Raw genomic sequence first — 24,807 nt, forward strand, 5'->3', positions numbered from 1 at the left:
CTCCCAACCGCCAGGCCACCAGCCCTCCAAGATTGCTATGTTTTATTATGACTTTATTTTTTGACTTTTATCTTTGACCGTCATTCTATCCCCCGCCCAGCAACTCCACTCCCACTCGTCTCCAATTCCACATCCCAACCGTCAGCTTCCCTCAGCCCATCCCACCTATCTCTGCTGGCCGCCCTCTTCGGATACCTACGCACCATATATCTTTCAACTATGCTGGGATGTTTAACATACAATTTCAATCTATCTAATCGAATAGAATCCACAGATTGCGAGTTGAAGATAAATACTTTTACTAAGAGTATTAGTATATTAGTAATTGACTGACCTGGTCACTCCAGATCTCCCAACAGTACTATTTCTAGGGTCAATTTTAGATCAATGTTATGCATTTTCAGCCATTCCTGAACCCGAGACCAGAAACAGGCTACCTGAGGGCAATACCAAAATAAATGGTCTATTGATTCTGTATCCTCACAACAAAATCTTCAGAGCTTCGATGATTGTACGCCCCAAATATTCAACATTTTGTTGGTGGCAAGAATTCTATATAATAATTTTAGCTGAAAAGCACAAAGTCTTTAATCCTGTGTTGTTTTATATACACATATATATATATATATATATATATATATATCAACCATGGAATCGGTACATCAAAAATCTCTTCCCAACTATTTTGCAACCTGTATGGCACAGCTTTCAACATCCTGGTCCTCAAATGAAACTGGTACACTTTCCTATTTATGCAATTTTTATTCCTCCGCCAGTTTTGATCCTTTATATTTGGCAGACAAACCAGTTCCCTACCTCCTCCCGCTGCCACCTGCCTCCTCCATTTTTGTGGTAATGCTGTAATCTTGGATTGAGCATGCCTTCTCAAACAATTTTGATAACTCCATGAAAGACAACTCTACCATTCCAATTGACAATATCATTTAAAAACCAAATACCCTTTTCAAACATCTTTCCCATAAATACAGCTCTTTTATCAACCAGCACATTTGAGTTCAGCCATAATATTTGTTGTAATATTTGTTCTATTTTTTCAGGGGGGTGAAATTGAAATTGTAGCCAGCTGTTTAATGCTTGTTTGAAAAAGAGAGGTACTTTGAAAAAAGTGTCATTTTCAATTAATCGAAAATGAGACATGGCAATCTGCACAAAGGCAAAAAGGCCATTTTTAAACAATGGATGAGCTTTTCTTAGTAATCTACTTGAGAACCATTTAGGGTTCAAGTAAAACTTTTAAATAGGTTACACCTTTAGAGAGAGGTTTAGTGATTTTATGTTTAATAATCCCAACCCACCCAATTCATATTCATTATATAGATACGCACCCTTTATTTTGTTTGGTTTAACGTCCCACATAAAGCAAAATATTTTTTGCTCCTATGATTTGAAAAATGAATCATCAGGAGTAGGCAGCTCCATAAATAAGTGAGTAAACTGAGATATGATTAAGGAGAAGTTTTCTATTGAAATTCATTGTGCAGAGTTTATTTATATCTTTTGTGATATGAATACCAAGTATGTCTACTTTACCGTCAGTCCATTTTACAGTTAAGGGTAATGTAAAAGTTGTATTTTTTAAAGATCCAACGCCTTATATTGTACACTTATCCTAATTAGGATTAAGTCCAGAGATTCCACAAAAGTTATCTAGATCTTCAATGAGACATTGCAGGGATCTAGCTTGCAGGCTTAATATAAAACTTGAGTCATCAGCATACATGGACACCTTTGATAGTTTGTTGGTGATGTGGACACCAAGGAACTTGCAGCTCTCAACCTGCTCCACTACAGCCCTGTCGATAAGAATGGGGGCGTGCTCGGTCCTCCTTTTCCTGTAGTCCACAATCAGCTCCTTTGTCTTGATCACTTTGAGGGAGAGGTTGTTATCTTGGCACCACATGGCCAGGTCTCTGACCTCCTCCCTATAGGCTGTCTCATCGTTATCGGTGATCAGGCCTACCGATGTTGTGTCGTTGGCAAACTTAATGGTGGTGTTGGAGGCGTGCCTGGCCGTGCAGTCATGAGTGAACAGGGAGTACAGGAGGGAACTGAGCATGCACCCCTGAGGGCCCCTGTGTTGAGGATCAGCGTGGCAGATGTGTTTTTACCTATCCTTACCAACTGGGGGCGGCCGGTCAGGAAGTCCAGGATCCAGTTGCAGAGGGAGTTGTTCAGTCCCAGGGTCCTTAGCTTAGTGAGGAGCTTTTGAGGGCACTATGGTGTTGAACGCTGAGCTGTAGTCAATGAATAGCATTCTCACATGTGTTCCTTTTGTCCAGGTGGGTAAGGACAGTGTGGAGTGCAATAGAGACTACATCATCTGTGGATCTGTTGAGGCAGTATGCAAATTGGAGTGGGTCTAAGGTTTCTGGGATAATGGTGTTGATGTGAGCTATGACCAGCCTTCATGGCTACAGAAGTGAGTGCTACGGGTCGGTAGTCATTTATGCAGGTTACCTTAGTGTTCTTGTGCACAGGGATTATGGTGGTCTGCTTGAAACATGTTGGTATTACAGACTCAGACAGGGAGAGGTTGAAAATGTCAGTGAAGACACTTGCCAGTTGGTCAGCGCATGCTCGGACTACACATCCATGTAATCCGTCTGGCCCCATGGCATTGTGAATGTTGACCTGTTTAAAGGTCTTACTCACATCGGATACGGAGAGCGTGATCACACAGTCGTCCAGAACAGCTGATGCTCTCATGCATGCTTCAGTGTTGCTTGTCTCGAAGCGAGCATAGAAGTAATTTAGCTCGTCTGGTAGACTCGTGTCACTGGGCAGCTCTCGGCTGTGCTTCCCTTTGTAGTCTGTAATAGTGTGCAAGCCCTGTATTGATTACCCATTTATTTGTCTCTGCCTGCAAATCGTCCTTCTATAAGGTAGGCTACATCCTAAATGCAAAACGTAGCAAGTGTTGCTGTCATCATTCTGGCTGTTTAAAGTTCAGTAGCCATACCTGCGAGATCAGGTGCGGTGTGGTCTCAATTAAATAAAGTGGGCTATAGCCAATGCATGGGCGGAAAAGCACTTTCTAAGGAAATTTTATCTTTCTAAGGAAATGTACTTCCTAAATATGATTAGGCTATAGTTTACTACATTGCCTAGAAATAAGTATTGATCACCTATATTTCTCCGTCTGAAAATCATCCCACTTCTAAAAGGTAGGCTATAAAAATAGCTCAAGAGAAAATGTAAGTCTTTCCAACTCTGCTCTCTTCAAACTACATCTATCATATTGGCTGATATACCCCAGTAATACAGATAGCCAAATATAATGGGCCATGTGAGAATCTCTGGTAATTTAACCTATTTCTTAAGTTATTTTTGCACTTTTGATATTATCTATAGGGTGCAAAATTGCAGGGACCATGTCTGGCAAGTGAGCTGCGTCTCATACAGTGCATTTGGAAAGTATTCAGACCCCTTGACTTTTTCCAAATTTTGTTTCGTTACAGCCTTATTCTAAAATGTATTAAATTGTTTTTTCCCCTCATCAATCTAGACACAATACCCCATAATATAAAAAACGGTATTTTAGATTTTTTTTGCAAATGTATTAAAAAATAAACTGAAATATCACATTTACGTAAGTATTCAGACCCTTTACTCAGTACTTTGTTGAAACACATTTGTCAGCGATTACGGCCTCGAGTCTTTTTTGGTTTGACGCTATTTGGGGAGTTTCTCCCATTTCTCTCTGCAGATCCTCTCAAGCTCTGTCAGGTTGGATAGGGAGCGTCACTGCACACTTATTTTCAGGTCTCTCCAGAGATGTTAGATCGGGTTCAAGTCCGGGCTTTGGCTGGGCCACTCAAGGACATTTAGAGACTTGTCCCGAAGCCACTCCTGCGTTGTCTTGGCTGTGTGGTTAGGGTTGTTGTTCTGTTGGAAGGTGAAACTTCGCCCCAGTCTGAGGTCCTGAGCGCTCTGGAGCAGGTTTTCATCAAGGATCTCTGTACTTTTCTCCATTCATCTTTCTCTCGATTCTGACTCGTCTCCCAGTCCCTGCCTCTGAAAAACATCCCCACAGCATGATGCTGCCACCATCATGCTTCACCATAGGGATGGTTCCAGGTTTCCTCCAGACGTGGCACTTAGGCATTCAGACCAAAGAGTTCAATCTTGGTTTCATCATACCAGAGAACCTTGTTTCTCATGTTCTGAGAGTCCTTTAGGTGCCTTTTGGCAAACTCCAAGCGGGCTGTCATGTGCCTTTTACTGAGGAGTGGCTTTCGTCTGGACAATTCCTTCGACCTCTCAGCTTGGTTTTTGCTCTGACATGCACTGTCAACTGTGGAACGTTGTATAGACAGGTGTGTGCCTTTCCAAATCATGTCCAATCAATTTGTAGAAACATCTCAAGGATGATCAATGGAAACAGGATGCACCTGAGCTCAAATTTGAGTCTCATAACAAAGGGTCTGAATACTTACAGTACCAGTCAAAAGTTTGGGCACACCTACTCATTCCAGGGTTTTCTTTATTTTAACTATTTTTTACATTGTAGAATAACAGTGAAGACATCAAAACCATGAAATAACACATATGGAATCATGTAATAACCCAAAAAGTGTTAAACAAATCAAAATATATTTTATATTTGAGATTCTTCAAAGTAGCCACACTTTTCCTTGATGACAGCTTTGCACACTCTTGGCATTCTCTCAACCCGCTTCATGAGGTAGTCACCTGGATGCATTTCAATTAACAGGTGTGCCTTGTTAAAGTTAATTTGTGGAATTTCTTTCCTTCTTAATGCGTTTGAGCCAATCAGTTGTGTTGTGACAAGGTAGGGGTAGTATACAGAAGATAGCCCTATTTGGTAAAGGATAAGTCAATATTATGGCAAGGACAGCTCAAATAAGCAAAGAGAAACGACAGTCCATCATTACTTTAAGACAGGAAGGTCAGTCAATCCAGAAAATTTTGAAAGTTTCTTCAAGTGCAGTCGCGAAAACCATCAAGCGCTATGATGAAACTGACTCTCATGAGGACCACCACAGAAATGGAAGACCCAGAGTTACCTCTGCTGCAGAGGATAAGTTCGTTACCAGCCTCAGAAATTGCAGCCCAAATAAAACAGACATGTCTCAACATAAACTGTTTAGAGGAGACTGCATGAATCAGGCCTTCATAGTCGAACTGCTGCAAAGAAACCACTACTAAAAGACACCAATAAGAAGAGACTTGCTTGGGCCAAGAAACACGACCAATGGACATAGAGCGGTAGAAATCTGTCCTTTTTTCTGATGTGTCCAAATTTGAGATTTATGGTTCCAACCGTCGTGTCTTTGTGAGACACGGCCTAGGTGAACGGATGATCTCTGCATGTGTGATTCCCACAGTGAAGCATGAAGGAGGACGTGTGATGGTGTGGGGGTGCTTTGCTTGTGACACTGACGTGATTTATTTAGAATTCAAGGCACACTTAACCAGCATGGCTACCACAGCATTCTGCTGCGATACGCTGACCCATCTGGTTTGCGCTTAGTGGGACAATCATTGTTTTTCAACAGGACAATGACCCAACACACCTCCAGGCTGTGTAAGAGCTATTTGACCAAGAAGGTCAGTGATGGAGTGCTGCATCAGATGACCTGGCCTCCACAATTACTTGATCTCAACCCAATTTAGATGGTTTGGGATGAGTTGGACCACGGAGTGAAGGAAAAGCAACCAACAAGTGCTCAGCATATGTGGGAACTCCTTCAAGACTGTTGGAAAAGCATTCCAGGTGAAGCTGGTTGAGAGAATGCCAAGAGTGTGCAAAGCTGTCATCAAGGCAAAGGGTGGCTCCTTTGAAGAATCTCAAATATAAAAAATATTTGGATTTGTTTAAAACTTTTTTGGTTGTTACATGATTCCATATGTGTTATTTCATTGTTGTGATGTCTTCACTATTATTCTACATTGTAGAAAATATAGAAAATAAAGAAAAGCCTTTGAATGAGTAGCTGTGTCCAGACTTTTGACTGGTACTGTATGTAAATGAGGTCTTTCTGTTTTACATTTTTAATACATTTGAGAGTTTTTGTTGTTCTATTTAATACATTTTAGAATACGGCTGTAACATAACAAATGTGGAAAAGGGGAAGGGGTCTGAATACATTCCGAATGCACTGTATGCCTAAAAATAACATCTCGGGGCCTCCCGAGGGGCTCAGCGTGTAAGTCACTGCATTGCTGTGCTAGCTATGTCACTACAGATGCTGGTTCAATTCCAGGCTATGTAGTGACCGGGCGCACAATTGGCCCGGCGTCGTCCTGGTTACGGGAGGGTTGGGCATGCACGCTGACAAAGTTGCCAGGTGTATGGTGTTTCCTCTGACACATTGGTGCTGCTGGCTTCCGGGTTAAGCGGGCATTGTGTCAAGAAGCAGTGCGTCTTGGCAGGGTCGTGTTTCGGAGGACGCACGGCTCTTGACCTTCGCCTCTCCCGAGTCCGTACGGGAGTTGCAGCGATGGGACAAGACTGTAACTACCAATCGGGGAGAAAAATAACATTGCAGGACTGCGGTTGGGTTTGGGACCAGCTCTTGCGGTAGCGGTTGGGAGTCGGACAGAAACAGGCGTTATGAAATTATGAAATGCTGTGGGAGAAATCAGTCCTGTGCAGACCTATATATTGCGGCGTAAGAGCGACAATAAATATAGAGGAAAGTATGATCATTATGATCCCGTGTGGCTCAGTTGGTAGAGCATGGTGTTTGCAACGCCAGGGTTGTGGGTTTGATTCCCACGGGGGACCAGTACGGGGAAATAAAATATGAAATGTATGCATTCACTAGTGTAAGTTTCTCTGGATAAGAGTCTGCTAAATGACTAAAATATCATGTCTCGCACACTGTTTTATTATGAAGCTCTCGCATGACTCTGTTGGATTTGAAATGTTGAACATTGAGATATTAAAGACATGATAGATCAGACGCGTAGTATATTAAGGAGTGAGATCTGTAGGAAGACAGAGTGGCTGTGGAATGTGCTGGGTGGACGGGAGGAGATCAAAGGATTGCTATAGGGGAGGCAGATGGACATCTGTGGACTAGGGTAAAGGAGGTGTTGAGGTCAGGAGGTGAGGTCAGAACACCTGAAGGGAGTAACAAGGGTTTAGTATCCTGTTACCCTCTTCCTGTGGAACCATAAGACGTAATGATTGGAAAGAAGGAGTGTTTTAAGTGGGATATATATACCTGTGATGGTGAGAAATGTTTGGCTGTCTGAATTACAGCTGCAAAGACCCTTTGGGCAGAATTAAACTTGGTTAAGCTTCTCTAGTGTCTGTGAGTTATTTACTCTGAAAAATAAGAACCTAACAGCTCCCAATATGGCAACACTTGGCGCATAACATATTATGACATTTGCGGTTCACTGGATCTCATTTAGCATAATACACCATGACATATGAGATCTACTGGATCTAAATTTCCCTGTGGGTCTGTTCTCTGGCAGGCACACGTCACCTTGTATGACAGCTGCCATTTCTCTTCTTTCTTTAGTGTCTGGAATGGATGCTTGGCCAATTCTAGCTCATTGAGTCACATAGGGCTGTCATTCCACCTCATTAACTCCGTGTGTGAGAGAGAAAAGAGGGAGAGAGATAGTTAAAAAAAAAACTTCATGCTGTCTTTTGATATGCTATTGGTCCTTACTAAATTACACTTGAGCTGTGCTTGACTACACTGTAATTACATGCAAATAGGTACCTACCTATGTAACTACAGTACCATGTACATGCGCAGTTATGCATAGGGACAGTTATGATAAAGTGCATGGAACCAAAATTGGAACCAGCATTTTTAAAATATTTATATGACCAACATAGAAAGCATCCAATGTAGCAATTCTCAGGAAAAGGGCTCTTCGCTGGTACAGAAAACCTATGCTTTGTAAGGCCACCTCAGATCTTACCGCATGCCAGTCAGTCAGCACCACTGCTCTGTGTTGTGTCTCTGCACATGTTGTTCTGATGCATCTGTGTGAGTGAAGGAACAATTAAGCTATAGACGTACAATAGTGCACCTGTATATGTCTCTCTCATGCTATCAGCGGTTTCTATTGATTCATGTTCATTAGCGATTATTCAATGCTTAGTCGTGCTATTCTCATACTGCTTGTGTTCAACAGAGAGTGGTTGAATAATAGGCTTTGGATTAACTAATTATATCATTGATTAACTCATTTAATGTTGTACATGTGTTCCGGAGTCAATACTTAGGCCTGATGAATCGAAACTGGCTTGTATGATCGTCTAATATAATTACATTTGTCACTGCAGATAAAACAGAAAAGCAGTGCAAGCTTCAGAACATGTTATCAATGATTTTCTCCAATCAACCCTTATCTAATACCACCTTTTTTATTTTATTTTTTTATTTGCAGAACAAGAGCTTGAAAAATAAGCTGCTATCTGGCAACAAACTGTGTGATGTCCATGCAGAAGAGGTAAGCCTTTTGAATCACACTGATGAACAGTGGGCCTTGGGGGGAAGAAAGATGGTCATAATTCAGTTGGATTGCAATGGGGCCCAAGTCTTTATTGATTAGACTGGCCCTCACTTTACATGAAGTTGCTCTACTCATGTATATATTGTTAAAACCAATCTTGGCATTGCAGCCTTCATAAGAGTGCTTGTCATGAAGGCTGACGAAAACGTTTGGCTTTAATAATAAATAATCACTTTTTGTTTAACTTTAATTGTACCCCCATGTGGCTGAATTTCTCCGGCATACAAGCCCAATTAGAACAACCCACCCAGCAAAAACAACTGTTGGTGCCTTGGATAACTTTGTACCCCAAAACAGTTAACTTTTCAGCAATTGAAAAAGCAGTGGTGTAGTCATGTAGGTTTCCAATATATTTTTAATGACTTTGATTGGTCCAAGTGTCAGAATTTTCACAGTACATGGAGGGGAATGATTAATTTCAATCTATGTAAAAAGGAAATAAATTGCCAAATATAAACATACAAGGTTTTTCGAGGATGCCGACGATAAAAAACGCAAGACTTTATGTTGTGTGCAATTTGGCTTTTCCCTGCTCTAAATTTGTATATTTTTGTCTATTCAAAAACGCAATGTTTTTTCAAGTACCAGCAGCTCTTTCTCCAGTCATTTAATTGAGGTGTAACACAAATACTTTTTCCCTCAGTGACATGTTCACTGAAGAGAAACCAAAACCCTTGAGAGCTTGACGAATACACTTCCTATCATCTTGATTCTGCTGGTCATTGGCCACTTTCAATGGCCACTCAGCTGAACGTACACGACATGACCAAAAGTATGTGGACACCTGCTTTTTTCGAACATCTCATTCCAAAATTACGGGCATTCGTATGGAGTTGGTCCCCCCTTTGCTGCTATAACAGCCCCCACTTTTCTGGGAAAGCTTTCCACTGGATGTTGGAACATTGCTTCGGGGACTTACTTCGATTCAGCCACAAGAGCATTAGTGAGGTTGGACACAGCGTTCCAATTCATCCCTAAGGTGTTTGATAGGGTTGAGGTCAGGGCTCTGTGCAGGCCAGTCAAGTTCTTCCACACTGATCTCGACAAACCATTTCTGTATAGACCTCGCTTTGTGCACGAGGGCATTGTCATGCTTAAACAGGAAAGGGCCTTTCCCAAACTGTTGCCACAAAGTTGGAAACACATAATTGTCCAGAATATTATTCTATGCTGTAGCGTTAAGATTTCCCTTCACATGTGGCAGGGCTTGCAAACTATTATGGACATTAAAAGGGAACACAGCCGAGAGCTGACCAGTGATGTGAGCCTACCAGACACGCTAAATGCTTTTTATTCTCGCTTCGAGGCAAGCAACACTGAAGCATGCATGACAGAATTACCAGGACGTGTACTCAGAGCATGCGCGGACTAACTGGAAAGTGCCTTCACTGACATTTTCAACCTCTCCCTGATTGAGTCTGTAATACCTATATGTATCAAGCAGACCACTATAGTCCCTGTACCCAGGAACGCCAAGGTAACCTGCCTAAATAACAACTAGTCACGTCTGTAGCCATGAAGTGCTTTGAAAGGCTGGTCATGGCTCACATCAACACCGTCCCAGAAACCCTAGACCCACTCCAATTCACATACCGCCCCAACAGATCCACAGATGACACAATCTCAATTGCACTCCACACTGCCATTACCCACCTCACCTATGTGAGAATGCTGTTCATTGACTACAGCTCAGCGTTCAACACCATAGTGCCCACAAAGCTCATCACAAAGCTAAGGACCCTGGGACTCTGCAACTGGATCCTGGACTTCCTGACTGGCTGCCCCCAGTTGGTATGGGTAGGCATCAACACATCTGCCACGCTGATCCTCAACACGGGGACCCCTCAGGGGTGCGTGCTTAGTTCCCTCCTGTACTCCCACAACTCTGTGGCCAAGCACGACACAACGGTGGTAGGCCTGATCACTGACAATTATGAGACAGCCTATAGAGAGGAGGTCAGAGACCTGGCAGTTTGGTGCTAGGACAACAACCTCCTTTACCCCTACCTACATTTACATATTACCTAAATTACCTCGACTAACCTGTACCCCCGCACATTGACTCAGTACCAGTACCCTGTATATAGCCTCGTTATTGTTATTTTATTGTGTTGCTTTTTACTTTATTTTATTTTGTTAATATTTTCTTTAACTCTTATTTTCTTAAAACTGCATTGTTGGTTAAGGCTTGTAGGTTATCATTTCACGGTATGGTAAAGTCTACACATGTTGTATTCGGAGCATGTGACAAATAAAATTAGATTTTATTTGATTTTGGAACTAAGGGAGCCTAGCCCGAACCATGAAAAACGTCCCCAGACCATTATTCCTCCTTCACCAAACTTTACAGTTGGCACTATGCATTGGGGCAGATAGCGTTCTCCTGGCATCCGCCAAACCCAGATTCGTTCGTCAGACTGCCAGATGGTGAAGCATGATTCATCACTCCAGGGAATGCGTTTCCACTGCTCTAGAGTCCAATGGTGGTGAGTTTTACACCACTCCAGCTGACCTGTGGCATTGCACATGGTGATCTTAGTGGTTCCACATTGAAAGTCACTGAGCTCTTCAGTAAAGCCGTTCTACTGCCAATGTTTGTCTATGGAGATTGCATAGCTGTGTGCTCTATTTTATACACCTGTCAGCAGCTGGTGTGGCTGAAATAGCCGAATCCACTCATTTCAAGTGGCGTCTACATATGAGGGTGCCGCAGGATTGCATGCTCTCCCCACTACTCTACTCACTCTACACCAATGACTGCACCTTTCTGTCCTTGAGCTGTTCTTGTCTATTGATGTTCTGTATTATGTCATTCTGTATTATGTTTCATGTTTTGTGTGGACCCCAGGAAGAGTAGCTGCTGCTTTTGCAACAGCTAATGGGGATCCTAATAAAATACCAAAAAGAATACCTCCAACATCGCACTGTCAAACTACTCAAGTTTGCTGATGACAGCACCCTGGTCAATCTCAACTCCGACGGCGATGAGTCCAAGTAACATGGAGAGGTTGACCGTCTAGTGACCTTGTGCTGTCGCAACTACATGGAACTCAACACAGTCAAAACCATGGAGATGGTGGTTGACTACAGGAAATGACCCCCACCATCTCTCAAGTTTTATTAGTCGTATGTACGGGATACAGATGGTATACACCGTCCAATGAAATGCTTACTTGCAGGTTCCTTCACGACAATGCAACAACAATAAGAAACAATAGAAGATAAGAATACATAAAGTAAATGGCTCAGTAGAATAGAATAAATATTTTAGCATAAGTATAATACAGGTTGGCACAATGAGGTCTCCCCCCTCGAGATTGTCAGCACGGCCAAGTCATTCAAATTCCTGGGAACCATCATCCCCCACAACCTCAAGTGGGAGTACAACATCACAGTAATGACCAAGAAGGCTCGACAGAGGATGTACTATCTGCACCAGCTGAGAAAACCAAAACTCTCTCAGACATTTCTGGTTTGGTTCTACACGTCCATCATTAAGTCCATTCTCACCTCTTCTATCACCTTCTGGTTTGGAGCTGTGTCTGCCAGCTGCAAGGGCAACCTGCAGTGCATCGTCCGGTTTGCGGAGGTCATCGGCTGTCACCTGCCCTCCATCAAGGACCTGCACGTCTACAGGCAGTGGTGTAAAGTGTTTAAGTGAAAATACTTGAAAGTACTACTTATGTCGTTTTTTGGGGTATCTGTACTTTACCATTGATATTTTTGACTACTTTTACTTCACTACATTCCTAAAGAAAATATTGTACTTTTTACTTCCTACATTTTCCCTGACAACCCAAAATACTCGTTAAATTTTGAATGCTTAGCAGAATAGGAAAATTGTGAAATTCACACACTTATCAAGAGAACACGTGGTCATCCCTACTGCCTATGTTCTGGTGGACTCACTAAACAAAAATGCATATTTTATAAATAATGTCTCAGTGTTGGAGTGTGCCCTTGGCTATCTGTAAATTTTAAAAACAAGAAAATGGTGCCATCTGCTTTGCTTAATTTAAGGAATTTGAAATGATTTATACTTTTCCTTTTGATACTTAAGTATATTTTAGCAATTACATTTACTTTGATACTTAAGTATATTTAAAACCAAATACTTTTAGACTTTTACTCAAGTAGTATTTTACTGGGGTACTTTTTCTACCACTGCCTACAGGACAAGGAAGCGTACAGGTAAGGTCGGCGCTCACCCCGGACACCCCATATTTCAAAGACTCCGCTCTGGCAGACGGTTTAGGTCAATCAAGACCAAAACCGCCCGCCACCTGAACCGTTTCTTTCCCCATGCTGTGGCCCTCATCCACCAGCCATCGGGCTCATAGGGATTAAGTGACTTTGCATTGGGCCGATTACTGCACCTTGTCATCAATGACCTCAAATAGTAATCTGCACTATACTGCATTTGCACTATGTACACCTCCGCACAACACTGTATATATTTACCATGGTAGCATCCTTTCCTCTGCTTATTTACAGTGCATTCGGAAAGTATTCAGACCCCATTGACTTTTTCCACATTTTGTTACAGCCTTATTCTAAAATAGATTCAATAAAAAATGTTCCTCATCAATCTACACACAATACCCCATAATGACAATATGGGGTACTGTGTGTAGATTGATTAGGGGGAAAAACTATTATATCTGTTTTAGAAAAAGGCTGTAACGTAACAAAATTTGGAAAATGTCAAGGGGTCCGAATACTTTCTGAATGTACTGTAGATATATCCCCTCTGTAAATTGTACATTCCCACTAATCAGCCTATACTCCAGAGTTGTAGGTTTTATGGTTACTGTTCCGATATTCTATATTCTGTATGATGTCTAAGTTGTCTTTATTCTGTTTGTAAATTGTCTATGGCCGGCAGCACCTTCTCACCAAGGCAAATTCTGTGTATGTGTAAATGTACTTGGCGATCAAAAGTGCTTCTGATTCTCTCATTGTTTACCCATAATGGTCATGATTTACTCATCTGCATATTGGCATGACCCATTCATAGCTTACTTGTCCCTCTCAAAGCAAGTGAATCCAACCTTGACTTTAGATTTGAATACAGCAGTTAGTGAGCCAAGGCTTGAGTATTTTGTTAGGATAACAAAATACACCAGTTAATATTGCTCCACTTATTGCTCCACACTTATTGCGCCACTCCACTTTCTTGATCCAAATTCATTCGTTTCAGGCACATTTCACTTTATGATCAGCTCGCACCTAAACAAGTTTAATGAACCCTGATAGAAAATGCTGGTGGGCATTTATTGCCATGAATGTTGTCCTGGAGGCAGCCCTGCATAGTGATCACTGGCTGGCACAGCCACAAAGTCATACAATCTAAACCTAAACCTAACCCTAATCTTAACCACACTGCGAACCCTAACCTTACATTTTTGTTTTCATAAATTTTTACGATATAGCCAATTTTGACTTTGCAGCTGGCAGGTGGGTCTAGCAGAAATCGCTCAGGTCTGCCTCCAGGGGAAGATTCATGACAATAAACATCAACCTGTGATAGAAAATAGAGCTTGCCAGAATGGAGTTGTTTGAAAGTTGCTCAGATATTTATTTAACCTCCATATTTTATGGGAGATCTTAGGATATATTCGCGTTAAATGGATGCGACATGGCTGTCTTGGGATGTCCCAACTACTATGGGAATAGGGATAATAAGATAAAGAAACTCAGAATTTGTTTTATAGTACTCATAAACCATATAGCTGTTTTGTTGCCATGGGTTGAGAGAGCTCATGCACTTCGACATGTTCCAAAATGGATTAACAACATTGGTTGTTAATAACAATCACGCAAGTGATATAACGTCTAAGACCAGTGACAAGTTAACTGTGCTTGGGTTACCATTTCAACAGTGCTCAATAAAAAAGATATATTATTTTCTGTTCTTTTTACCACTAGGAAAATGTGAGAACCCATTTCTTTTGATAACAATTCCACTTTGGGGGGGGGGGGGGGACTCACTTGTGACACTCAGTGCCCAGTTTATTCAAGTCGAAACAAACTTGAAGATGCAGCCCCCTCACCACAGTGAAAAATATTTTCACACTACCCTCTCCTTGTACTGTCAAATAAATGTAACACCCTCCCCCCTCATAGAATAAACTCAAAATAATGTTTATGACCACAAATAACAGTAGCTGTAGCGACCCTGTGTTCATAAAGGGGGATATCGAGTTTGCCACTTTTTGTGGCACATGATTTTGTGGCACAGTCGATGCTACGGAGGGCTACTGGCCAGAAGGTTGAAGGTTTGCCGACCACCACAGACAAGCTCACTCTCCCTGCCTGTTTCATTACAGTATGACCAGAGCCGGCTGCAGAGAATGATCAGCTAGGGGGAAATCAGATTTTCAATATTTTGATGCCATATTTATAATTATATAAAATATAGGAAACAAATTTTCCACCAACAGGTTTCTGTGCCAACGCACCACACAACCAATAAACAAAGCATACCGATTTTGGGCACAAAACGAATGTTTTGTAACCAATGTGTTTTTCCATTCATCAACTGGCCGCTGTACAGTTTGGATTGATTGAGTGATTGATTTTATTTGTCAGTTAAAAGAATGCATACAGTACATGCACAAACGTGACTTGGAATAAATAACACATATGGAATCATGTATGAACCAAAAAAGTGTGAAAAAAATCCAAATAGATTTTAGATTCTTCAAAGTAAAAATTATGTTGGGTAAAACAAAGGGCGAAATAAAAGTACAAATCTCGGCGCATCGTTGCACCATTAGGTGCAAAAACTCGACTTACCCAGTTGCGGCCCACTTTTTGGAAGAAAACCACTCGATTCCGTCCCTACGTTATATTGGCATCGAACATGTCACCCTCCCTAGGAGAGGGGGGGACCTCGACAATTTATTGTTAAAACGAGAGGCTGCCTGGATCTTTCATTTAAAGACACTTGCTCCCTTCGGTCTCAACGTAGACTTTGATCTGAAGCCTTTCTTGTGATTTTGTGATTTTGCTATTGTATATGTTTGTAGGCCTATGTAGCCAAATTGTATCTATGATCATATGCTATCCATTTATGTTTTTTGTATGCTATTTTAATATATGAGAATTATCCAATGATATCAGGCTACACCCGGCCATGATTACAGACACCTGTGTGTGTCCTTTGACTTTAATTTAGTTGCCTAATAATTCTGCACACTAATAGTTGCCTAATAATTGTGCACAATTATTAGGCAAATTGTATTCCTCTGGATTAATTTTATTGTTGAACAAACACAATGCTCCCAGTCAATCCAAAATGTTATTGAACATCAAACCTGAATGTTTAACAAAGGAAAAATGAGTTTTGTCTTTCTCAGGGAAATATATAAGTGTGCACAATTATTAGGCAACTATTAGTGTGCAGAATTATTAGGCAACTAAATTACAAAAATAATTTCTCTCAACTCACTTGTTTATTCTCAATTTTTAGAGTAAGTGTAACAGATAAGTAACTCAAAATTACAATTATATAACACTTTTGGCCTTTCAAAAATATTCAGTGACCAATATAGCCACCCTTATTTTCAATAACTGCCATGAGCCTTCCATTCATGGAGTCTGTCAGTTTCTTGATCTGTTCACGATCAATTTTCACTGAAGCAGCAACCACAGCCTCCCAAATGCTGTTCAAAAAGGTGTATTGTCTTCCATCACTGTAAATCTCACATTTGAGAAGGGCCCACAAGTTCTCAATAGGATTTAAGTCAGGTGAGGAAGGGGGCCAGGTCATTATTCAGGCATCTTTGAGGCCCTTGCTGGCTAGCCAAGCAGTGGAGTACTTGGACGCATGTGATGGAGCATTGTCCTGCATAAAGATCATGGCCTTCTAGAATGCTGAGGACTTCTTCTTGTACCATTGTTTGACGAAAGAATCTTCCAGAAACTGGCAGTAGGTTTGGGAGTTGAGTTTCAGTCCATCTTCAACCCGAAAAGGTCCAACTACCTCATCCTCAATGATAGCAGCCCATACCAGTACCCCTCCTTCACCTTGCTGGCACCTGACTCAAAGTGGTGCCCTGTGTCCATTACTGATCCAGCCACGGGCCCATCCATTTGGTCCATCAAGAATCACTTTCATTTCATCTGTCCATAAAACCTTTGAAAAATCTGTCTTCAGGTATTTCTTTGCCCAATCTTGACGCTTCAACTTGTGAATCTTATTCAGTGGTGGTCTTGTTTCAGTCTTCTTGACCTTGGCCATGTCTCTGAGCACTTGACACCTTGTACTTCTGAACACTCCAGGTAGGTTGCAGTTCTGGAATACGGTGGCACTGGAGGATAATGGGTTCCTGGTAGTTTGACGTTTAATTCTTCTCAAGTCTTCTGCAGTTAATTTGCGCCTTTTCTTCCCTATGTGTTTTTTGCGCCCCCAGTTGACTATTCACAACAAAACGTTTGAATGTCCAATGGTCACACCTCAATAGTTTAGCTATTTAAAGAGTGTCGCATCCGTCTGAAAGGCATTTTACATTTTTGGCTTTTCAGTGTCAGTTAAATTTCTTTTTTGGCCCATTTTACCTAAGGTAATGAGGCTGCCTAATAATTATGCACACCTTGATATAAGGTGTTATTCACTTTCGCCACAGCCTCCCTCATTACACAAATACATATCACCTGAAAATGATTAAATCCAATAAGCATTGAAGTTTATATGGTTTGGAGTTCGAAAATGTGAATAGAAACAATGATAAGATCAGAATACTCACTTGCCTAATAATTGTGCACGCAGTGTATATAAACTAGTCACCCCGCAGTGTTTGTCATTATACCCTGATGAAGACAGCTTGTCTGTTGAAACGTTGGATATTAGGTTATTAATTGATTGTATCTGAGCTCCTAGTGTGCGGCTTTCCTTTAATTTTTCAAAGATTCTTCAAAGTAGCCACCCTTTGCCTTGATACGCTATCACTTCTGATTTGCTTTTCGTGGTACAATCATTTGTTTTTCTACAGGACAATGACCAAACACACCTCCAGGCTGTGTAAGGGCTATTTGACCAAGATGGAGGGTGATGGAGTGCTGCCTCAGATGACCTGGCCTCCACAATCACATGACCTCAACCCAATTGAGATGGTTTGGGATGAGTTGGACCGCAGAGTGAAGGAAAAGCAGCCAACAAGTGCTCAGCATATGTGGGAACTCCTTCAAGACTGTTGGAAAAACATTCCAAATGAAGCTGGTTGAGAGAATGCCAAGAGTGTGCAAAGCTGTCATCAAGACAAAGGGTGGTTAATTTGAAGAATCTAACATCTATTATTTGTTTAACACTTTTTTAGTTACTCCATGATTCCATGTGTTTTTTCAGAATGTTGATGTCTTCACTCTTATTCTACAATGTAGAAAATAGTAAAAATAAAGAAAAACATTTGAATGAGTAGGTGTGTCCAAACTTTTGACTGGTACTGTATACAGCCTATATAAAGGAAGAGAAGCTTAAGCCTATCCCCGGAGAGATAGAGATATGCCGGTGACATGCATTTCTTTACGTCAGATGGCCACTATACAGATATAGACCTATAGATGGAGGGTAATTTGTACATTTTAAATCCAAATATTTTGTAAAAAGGCAAGCATGATATTGTTAGATTATAGGAGTAACTCTGATAGTCCTGAAACTGTTCATCTGTCGGAGTCAGTTGGAGCGCTGGGGCGTACTGCCTTCATATCATAGGCCTGCAGTAGCTTAAGCTTAATGATAGCCACACCATACCAAACCTTCACAAATGTTTCTAAACTTTATTAGGGTAATATCGAAAGTAAGTCAAGCCATTGTTTATAGGGAAAATACGAGCAGAAGAGCAAAAGTAAAGCTGGGAAAAAACACACTACCCTCCCCCCTGAATCCCCAAAAAACACACAACACTCCCTAAAGCAAAAAGAAAAGTTTGACAACTCTCCCCTATTTTGGATCACTCCTCCCCCTAGTAAATTTTGATCTGTCCCTAACCTCATTTCACTCTCACTTTTGTATGTATTATTTTAAACTTGGGCTTTTTATGTATTCTTTTAAAATAGGCATTTCTAACTTTCACGTTATCCACCTTTTGTTTAAAGAAGTTACTTCCCCGGGGGGATGTAAACAGCTGTTAAACTCTCATTGGTGCAAAGGTTCCAAGAGGACTGAGAGGACCGACTGTATCTTCTGCATCAGGGAGCCAACCCCCATGTGCTTCCATGAGCTTACTGATGTGTAACCATAGTAATGTCAGGGAGAGCTGGGCACTGTGTGTTTGTGCACACGTGTGCTGCAGTTATGATCGGAGGCCAGGGAAAGCCATGCATTTTGCAGACTGTCTGAGCTCTGTGTGTTTGTGTCTGTATGTGTGAGTGTGTGTGTTGCCATCGAGACGAGAGGGGAGGGGTGCTACCAGGGAACTGTATGTGTGGTAGTGGTTGTGTGCAGTGGAGTGGGAGTGAGAATAGGGCTTTAGACAGTGGGCAAGTAGCCAGTGCAGGACTGAATCATTGTGTGGGCTTTGCAGTTCACTGAATGGGAGATTTTACATTTTCTTGCTCTCTGTAGGTCCCTCCTTTGAGCTGGAGCTTTGCCCAAAGAACACGCACAAAGGAGTGCTCTGCTGCAGCCGGCAAAATCCTGCTACATGATCTAAAACCAATTTCACTATTTGAATAAGCTAACACTTATTTTCTTATCTTCTCCTTGCAGTCCAAAAAAATCCAGGCTCAACTGAAAGAGCTGCGGTACGGGAAAAAGGATTTAATTTTCAAGGTAAGCGCAAAGTGAAGGGGGATGCTTTATTATGGTTCCAAACCAGGAGTAAACAGGTGCTCCAGTCCACCTTGAAAAGATGATCCTATCCGGGCTTAATTAGTAAGTCCCCATTGGAAGGGATGGCCAGTACACAGAGGGCTCACAGGCTTTTTCACCATTGCTTTCCCCTCTTATACTGTAGTCAGTGCAACATGCATTATTCTATTACCACCCTGGAAGGTTTCCTTTAGTTTCATGATTATGTTCAGCTTTGGACAGATAGCATGCCGTTTCTAGATCTGTTTGTGCTGTCTTGTCAACTCCTATGGTCATTGACATGCCACACATTATTTACACTGTTGTCACATCCCAAAGTGAACAAGCCCCTTTCCAAAAAGACATCTAATTTGTCATGTGTTGCATCTGTTTCCACACTTGAAGCATGAAGGAGGTTATAGATACAACATCCGTTACAGATAAGTACATTATCCAATGCCAAACCTTTTCTGAGATATTGTTGAAAGTGAAGTCAGATCTATGCTGCATTACCACAAATTCCTTGAAAGTATTATGCATAAATCAATATATGGTGTTAAATATATAATTGAATCCTTAAGCAATCCATGAAGACCCATTGAGATAAGGGACACCTGGACAAGACTGCAAGCTCTGGTATGATAAACCAACTACAATAAAATGGAACCCCCAGCAGTGAAGAAAATCCACAGGTCTATCACATAAAGTAAACTATATGGTTACACAGAACTACACATTATAATCCCATTCTAATTGGAAGAATTGACCTTTTTAAGTGTTGTATTTTTTGTATCTAAGAATTCATGTAATAATCATTGGCATATATACGGAGACATAGGCTGACCTTTCGGTTCTTGTTTGGAGGGCTGGGTCGGGAAATGTCAGTTGACATTTCTGCCACAGTGCCTCCTAATACCATTTCACAAATGCGAGATTTGATCCCTCAGACCTGTCATTTTTTAAGCTCTGTCGGATGGAATAATGACAGTGGCTAGAAAAGGGCTCAATCCTCCCCACTGAGTTTAATGCTTCCTATAGAAAATTGTCTGAATATATTGTCCAGTTGTGTCTCTCGACCGTTCAATTTCAATCCCAAGGATGCATGGACTTTTTTTGCGGATCGTGTCACAGGTTGTAAATTGTTGTCACCAAATCTCTCAGGGATGCTCATCCAGAACAACCTTCTTTTTCAAGCTCCCTGAATTCTTCAACTCTACACCCTAAAAAAATGGGTTTTAGAAGATTAAACGCAGGTGATATAGTAGGAAAAAGAGGCTAATTTGATTTAATTCCAGTTTTCAGTTCCTGTTTAGTCAAATGAGGCACAGTGAGCAATCGGAACTGGCAGTGATGTGTAAGACCTGACCAAATGTATTCACTTCAACGGAAAGTAAGAGGTACACACTGACTTTGTTTTTTCAGCTTTGCAGTGGTGATGCTGAGGTCAGCTATAGGTTATAATCAATCAATGTAGGTATGGATGACTTTACCAATAAGCTACTGGATGTGACTGTTATATAACTACATCGATTTTTGCAGTAAATATAACATATAAACCTCTATTTCTTCTCAACAAACATGACCAACCATTATTTTCCACCTCATAAAATCAAAGATACAACTGTTGGGCATTTTGATGTGGAAATCTAAAAATACTTTATTGCTAATACTTCACATGATTCATATATGATAGCATTTTATTCTGACTGATGAGAAGACACCATTCCAATTGTGTGGCTCATTTTCATGGTTTGCTTCCAAGAGTAACCCAACGAACCGGGAACATTCCCAGAGCATTAGCTAAGATTCCCATTAAGTTCTAGTTGGGGTTTTATCTAACATTAGGATGATAACATCTAAAAAAACATTCAGAGAGTAACATTTATTAGGTTTCCAAGTAATGTAATAACACAATTTACCAGTAATGTTTTTCCAGCAAACCAAAATTGCTTCAGTGAAAGTTCCCAGAACATTCTTTAGGTCGTGGCAAATGTTCTCATAACACAAAAACTGTCCATTCGTGGTGATGTTTATAGAACGTTTGTATAAAACGTTTGCCTGATGTTGCAAGAACGTTCCTATAAGACATTTAATCTGCTCTTTAAAGGTTCCCAGAACGTTTCATTAGGTTGTGGGAACAGTCTGGTGAGAACATTGTGGGGACATCACAAAAGTTCCCAAAATACAAAAACTGTCCAGTTGTGTGGATGATTCTACAATGTTTCTTTTGGGTGCAAAAAACATTCACCTGATGTTACAAGAACGGGACACACTTTATTTGGATAGTCTGGATTTTCCATCTATAGATGCTCTGCAGATGGTCACACTATCAACATACAGTTGTCGGAAGTTTACATACACTTAGGTTGGAGTCATTAATACTCGTTTTTAAACCACTCCACAAATTTCTTGTTAAAAAACTAGAGTTTTGGCAAGTCGGTTCGGACATCTACTTTGTGCATGACACAAGTCATTTTTCCAACAATTGTTTACAGACAGATTATTTCACTTATCATTCACTGTATCACAATTCCAGTGGGTCAGAAGTTTACATACACTAAGTTGACTGTGCCTTTAAACAGCTTGGGAAATTCCAGAAAATAATGTCATGGCTTTAGAAGCTTCTGATAGGCTAATTGGCATCATTGGAGTCAATTGGAGGTGTACCTGTGGATGTATTTCAAGGCCTACCTTCAAACTGTTTTGCGAAAATCAAAAGAAATCAGCCAAGACCTTAGAAAAAAAATTGTAGACCTCCACAAGTCTGGTTGATCCTTGGGAGCAATTTCCAAACGCCTGAAGGTACCACATTCATCTGTACAAACAATAGTATGCAAGTATAAACACCATGGGACCACGCAGCCATTATATTGCTCAGGAAGGAGAAGCGTTCTTTCTCCTAGAGATAAACGTACTTTGGTGCGAAAAGTGCAAATCAATCCCAGAACAACAGCAAAGGACCTTGTGAAGATGCTGGAGGAAAAAGGTACAAAAGTATCTATATCCACAGTGAAACGAGTCCTATATTGACATAACCTGAAAGGCCGCTCAGCAAGGAAGAAGCCACTGCTCCAAAACCGCCATAAAAAAGCCAGATTATGGTTTGCAACTGCACATGGGGACAAAGATCATACTTTTTGGAGAAATGTCCTCTGGTCTGATGAAACAAAAATGGAACTGTTTGGCCATAATGACCATCGTTATGTTTGGAGGAAAAAGGGGGAGGCTTGCAAGCCAAAGAACACCATCTCAACCATGAAGCACGGGGGTGGCAGCATCATGTGGGGGTGCTTTGCTGCAGGAGGGACTGGTGCACTTCACAAAATAGATGGCATCATGAGAGAGGAAAATTGTGGATATATTGAAGCAACATCTCAAGACATCAGTCAGGAAGTTGAAGCTTGGGTCTTCCAAATGGACAATGACACCAAGCATTCTTCCAAAGTTGTGGCAAAATGGCTTAAGGACAACAAAGTCAAGGTATTGGAGTGGCCATCACAAAGCCCTGACCTCAATCCTATAGAAAATTTGTGGGCAGAACTGAACAAGCGTGTGTGGGCAAGGAGGCCTAAAAACCTGACTCAGTTACACCAGCTCTGTCAGGAGGAATGGGCCAAAATTCACCAAACTTATTGTGGGAAGCTTGTGGAAGGTTACCCAAAACATTTGACCCAAGTTAAACAAATTAAAGGCAATGCTACCAAATACTAATTGAGTGTATGTAAACTTCTGACCCGCTGGGAATGTGATGAAAGAAAAGATTCTCTGCTATTATTGACATTTCACATTATTAAAATAAAGTGGTGATCCTAACTGACCTAAGACAGGTAATTTTTACTAGGATTAAAATATCAGGAATTGTGAAAAACTGAGTTTAAATGTATTTGGCTAAGGTGTATGTAAAATTCCAACTGTATACATGCTGAATTGTGCATATTAAAGAAGTCACAAAAGGGAGAATATTCTACATGCCACCACTGAGTGTATTATAGAGAGCTATAAAGTCATGGCTTCCCTGCCAGGATTAGAAGATTGTGCACATGTATCTAGCCATTACAGGCATTAAAATAAGTTACAGTATATCCAGGTAGGAAAAAACCTGGCATCTTCAGGATACACAATTTTAATTTGATGATACCTGTAGGGTTTCTGTAAGGGTACAAGGCGAGACCCAGATGCAGACACAGGAGGCAGATGGTTAGAGTCCAAGATGTTTATTAACAATCCAAAAGGGGTAAGCAAGAGAATGGTCGTGGACAGGCAAAAGGTCAAAACCAGTTCAGAGTTCCAGAGGTACAGAATGGCAGGCAGGCTCGAAGTCAGGGCAGGCAGGAATGGAGTCCAGAAAAACAGGCAAAGGTCAAAACCGGGAGGACTTGTAAAAGATAATAGAAAAGCAGGAGCACGGGGAAAAACACGCTGGTTGACTTGAACATACAAGACAAACTGGCACAGAGAGACAGGAAACACAGGGATAAATACACTGGGGAAAATAAGCCACACCTGGGGGGGATGGAGACAATCAAGGACAGGTGAAAACAGATCAGGGCGTGACAGGTTTCAATGGGAGAGCCTGCCCAACAAACCAAAATTGGTTCTGTGAAAGTTCCCAGAACATACTTTAGGTCGTGTTTCTTGGCCCAAGCAAGTCTCTTCTTATTATTGGTGTCCTTTAGTAGTGATTTCTTTGCAGCAAATTGACCAGGAAGGCCTAATTCACACTGTCACAGGATCCAACGAAAGTGGCGCCCCTCCTCGGTCGGGCGGCGCTCGGCGGTCGTCGTCGCCGGCCTATTAGCTGCCACCGATCGTTGTTTCTGTGTCGTTTAGTTTTGTCTGTCTGTTCCGCACCTGTTTTGTGTATGTCATTAGTGGGGACTTATTTAATGTGTGTTTTCAGTTGGGATTTTGTGCGGGATTGTTTATTGTCCACGTTGTGAGATCGACAGTTTGTTTTTTGTAGTAAGATTTACCGGGCTGCGCTCCTTACCTTGGGAATTATATTTTGTGCTGTACGGGCGCAGTTCACTAATTACTGGTACTTTGTATAGCGCCCTGTGCTTTTCGGCGTGTGTGTGAGTAGAATTATTAAAAGACACTCATCTCCAGCACCTCTGTCTCCTGCACTTGATTTCACCTATCAGCCAGTCCAAGTCCGACGTGACACACACAGTCTCCTCTGAACAGTTGATGGTGAGATGTCTGTTACTTGAACTTTGTGAAGCATTTATTTGGGCTGCAATTTCTGATATCTATAATGAACTGGGTCTTCCATTTCTGCGGTGGTCCTCATGAGAGCCAGTTTCATCATAGCTCTTGATAGTTTTTGCGACTGCACTTGAAGTAACTTTCAAAGTTTTAGCATTTTTCCGGATTAACTGAACTTCATGTCTTAAAGTAATGTTGTTTCTCTTTGCTTATTTGATCTGTTCTTGCCATAACATGGACTTGGTCTTTTACCAAATAGGGCAATCTTCTGTGTACCC

The 24,807-nt window shown here is 41.3% G+C and overlaps 1 protein-coding gene across 2 annotated transcripts in view; it reads left to right on the forward strand.

Annotated features, from left to right (window-relative positions):
* LOC115167542 (leucine zipper protein 2) overlaps positions 1 to 24,807 on the forward strand; it is a 176,259-nt gene that overhangs the window by 125,717 nt on the left and 25,735 nt on the right. For both annotated transcript variants that reach the window (XM_029722073.1, XM_029722074.1), the window contains exons 6-7: positions 8,404 to 8,466; positions 19,241 to 19,303. In XM_029722073.1, the coding sequence (XP_029577933.1) occupies positions 8,404 to 8,466; positions 19,241 to 19,303 (126 nt within the window). The remainder of the gene's footprint in view (positions 1 to 8,403; positions 8,467 to 19,240; positions 19,304 to 24,807) is intronic.

Source organism: Salmo trutta, chromosome 29 (assembly GCF_901001165.1).
Source record: "Salmo trutta chromosome 29, fSalTru1.1, whole genome shotgun sequence".
In the NCBI taxonomy this organism is placed as follows: domain Eukaryota; kingdom Metazoa; phylum Chordata; class Actinopteri; order Salmoniformes; family Salmonidae; genus Salmo; species Salmo trutta.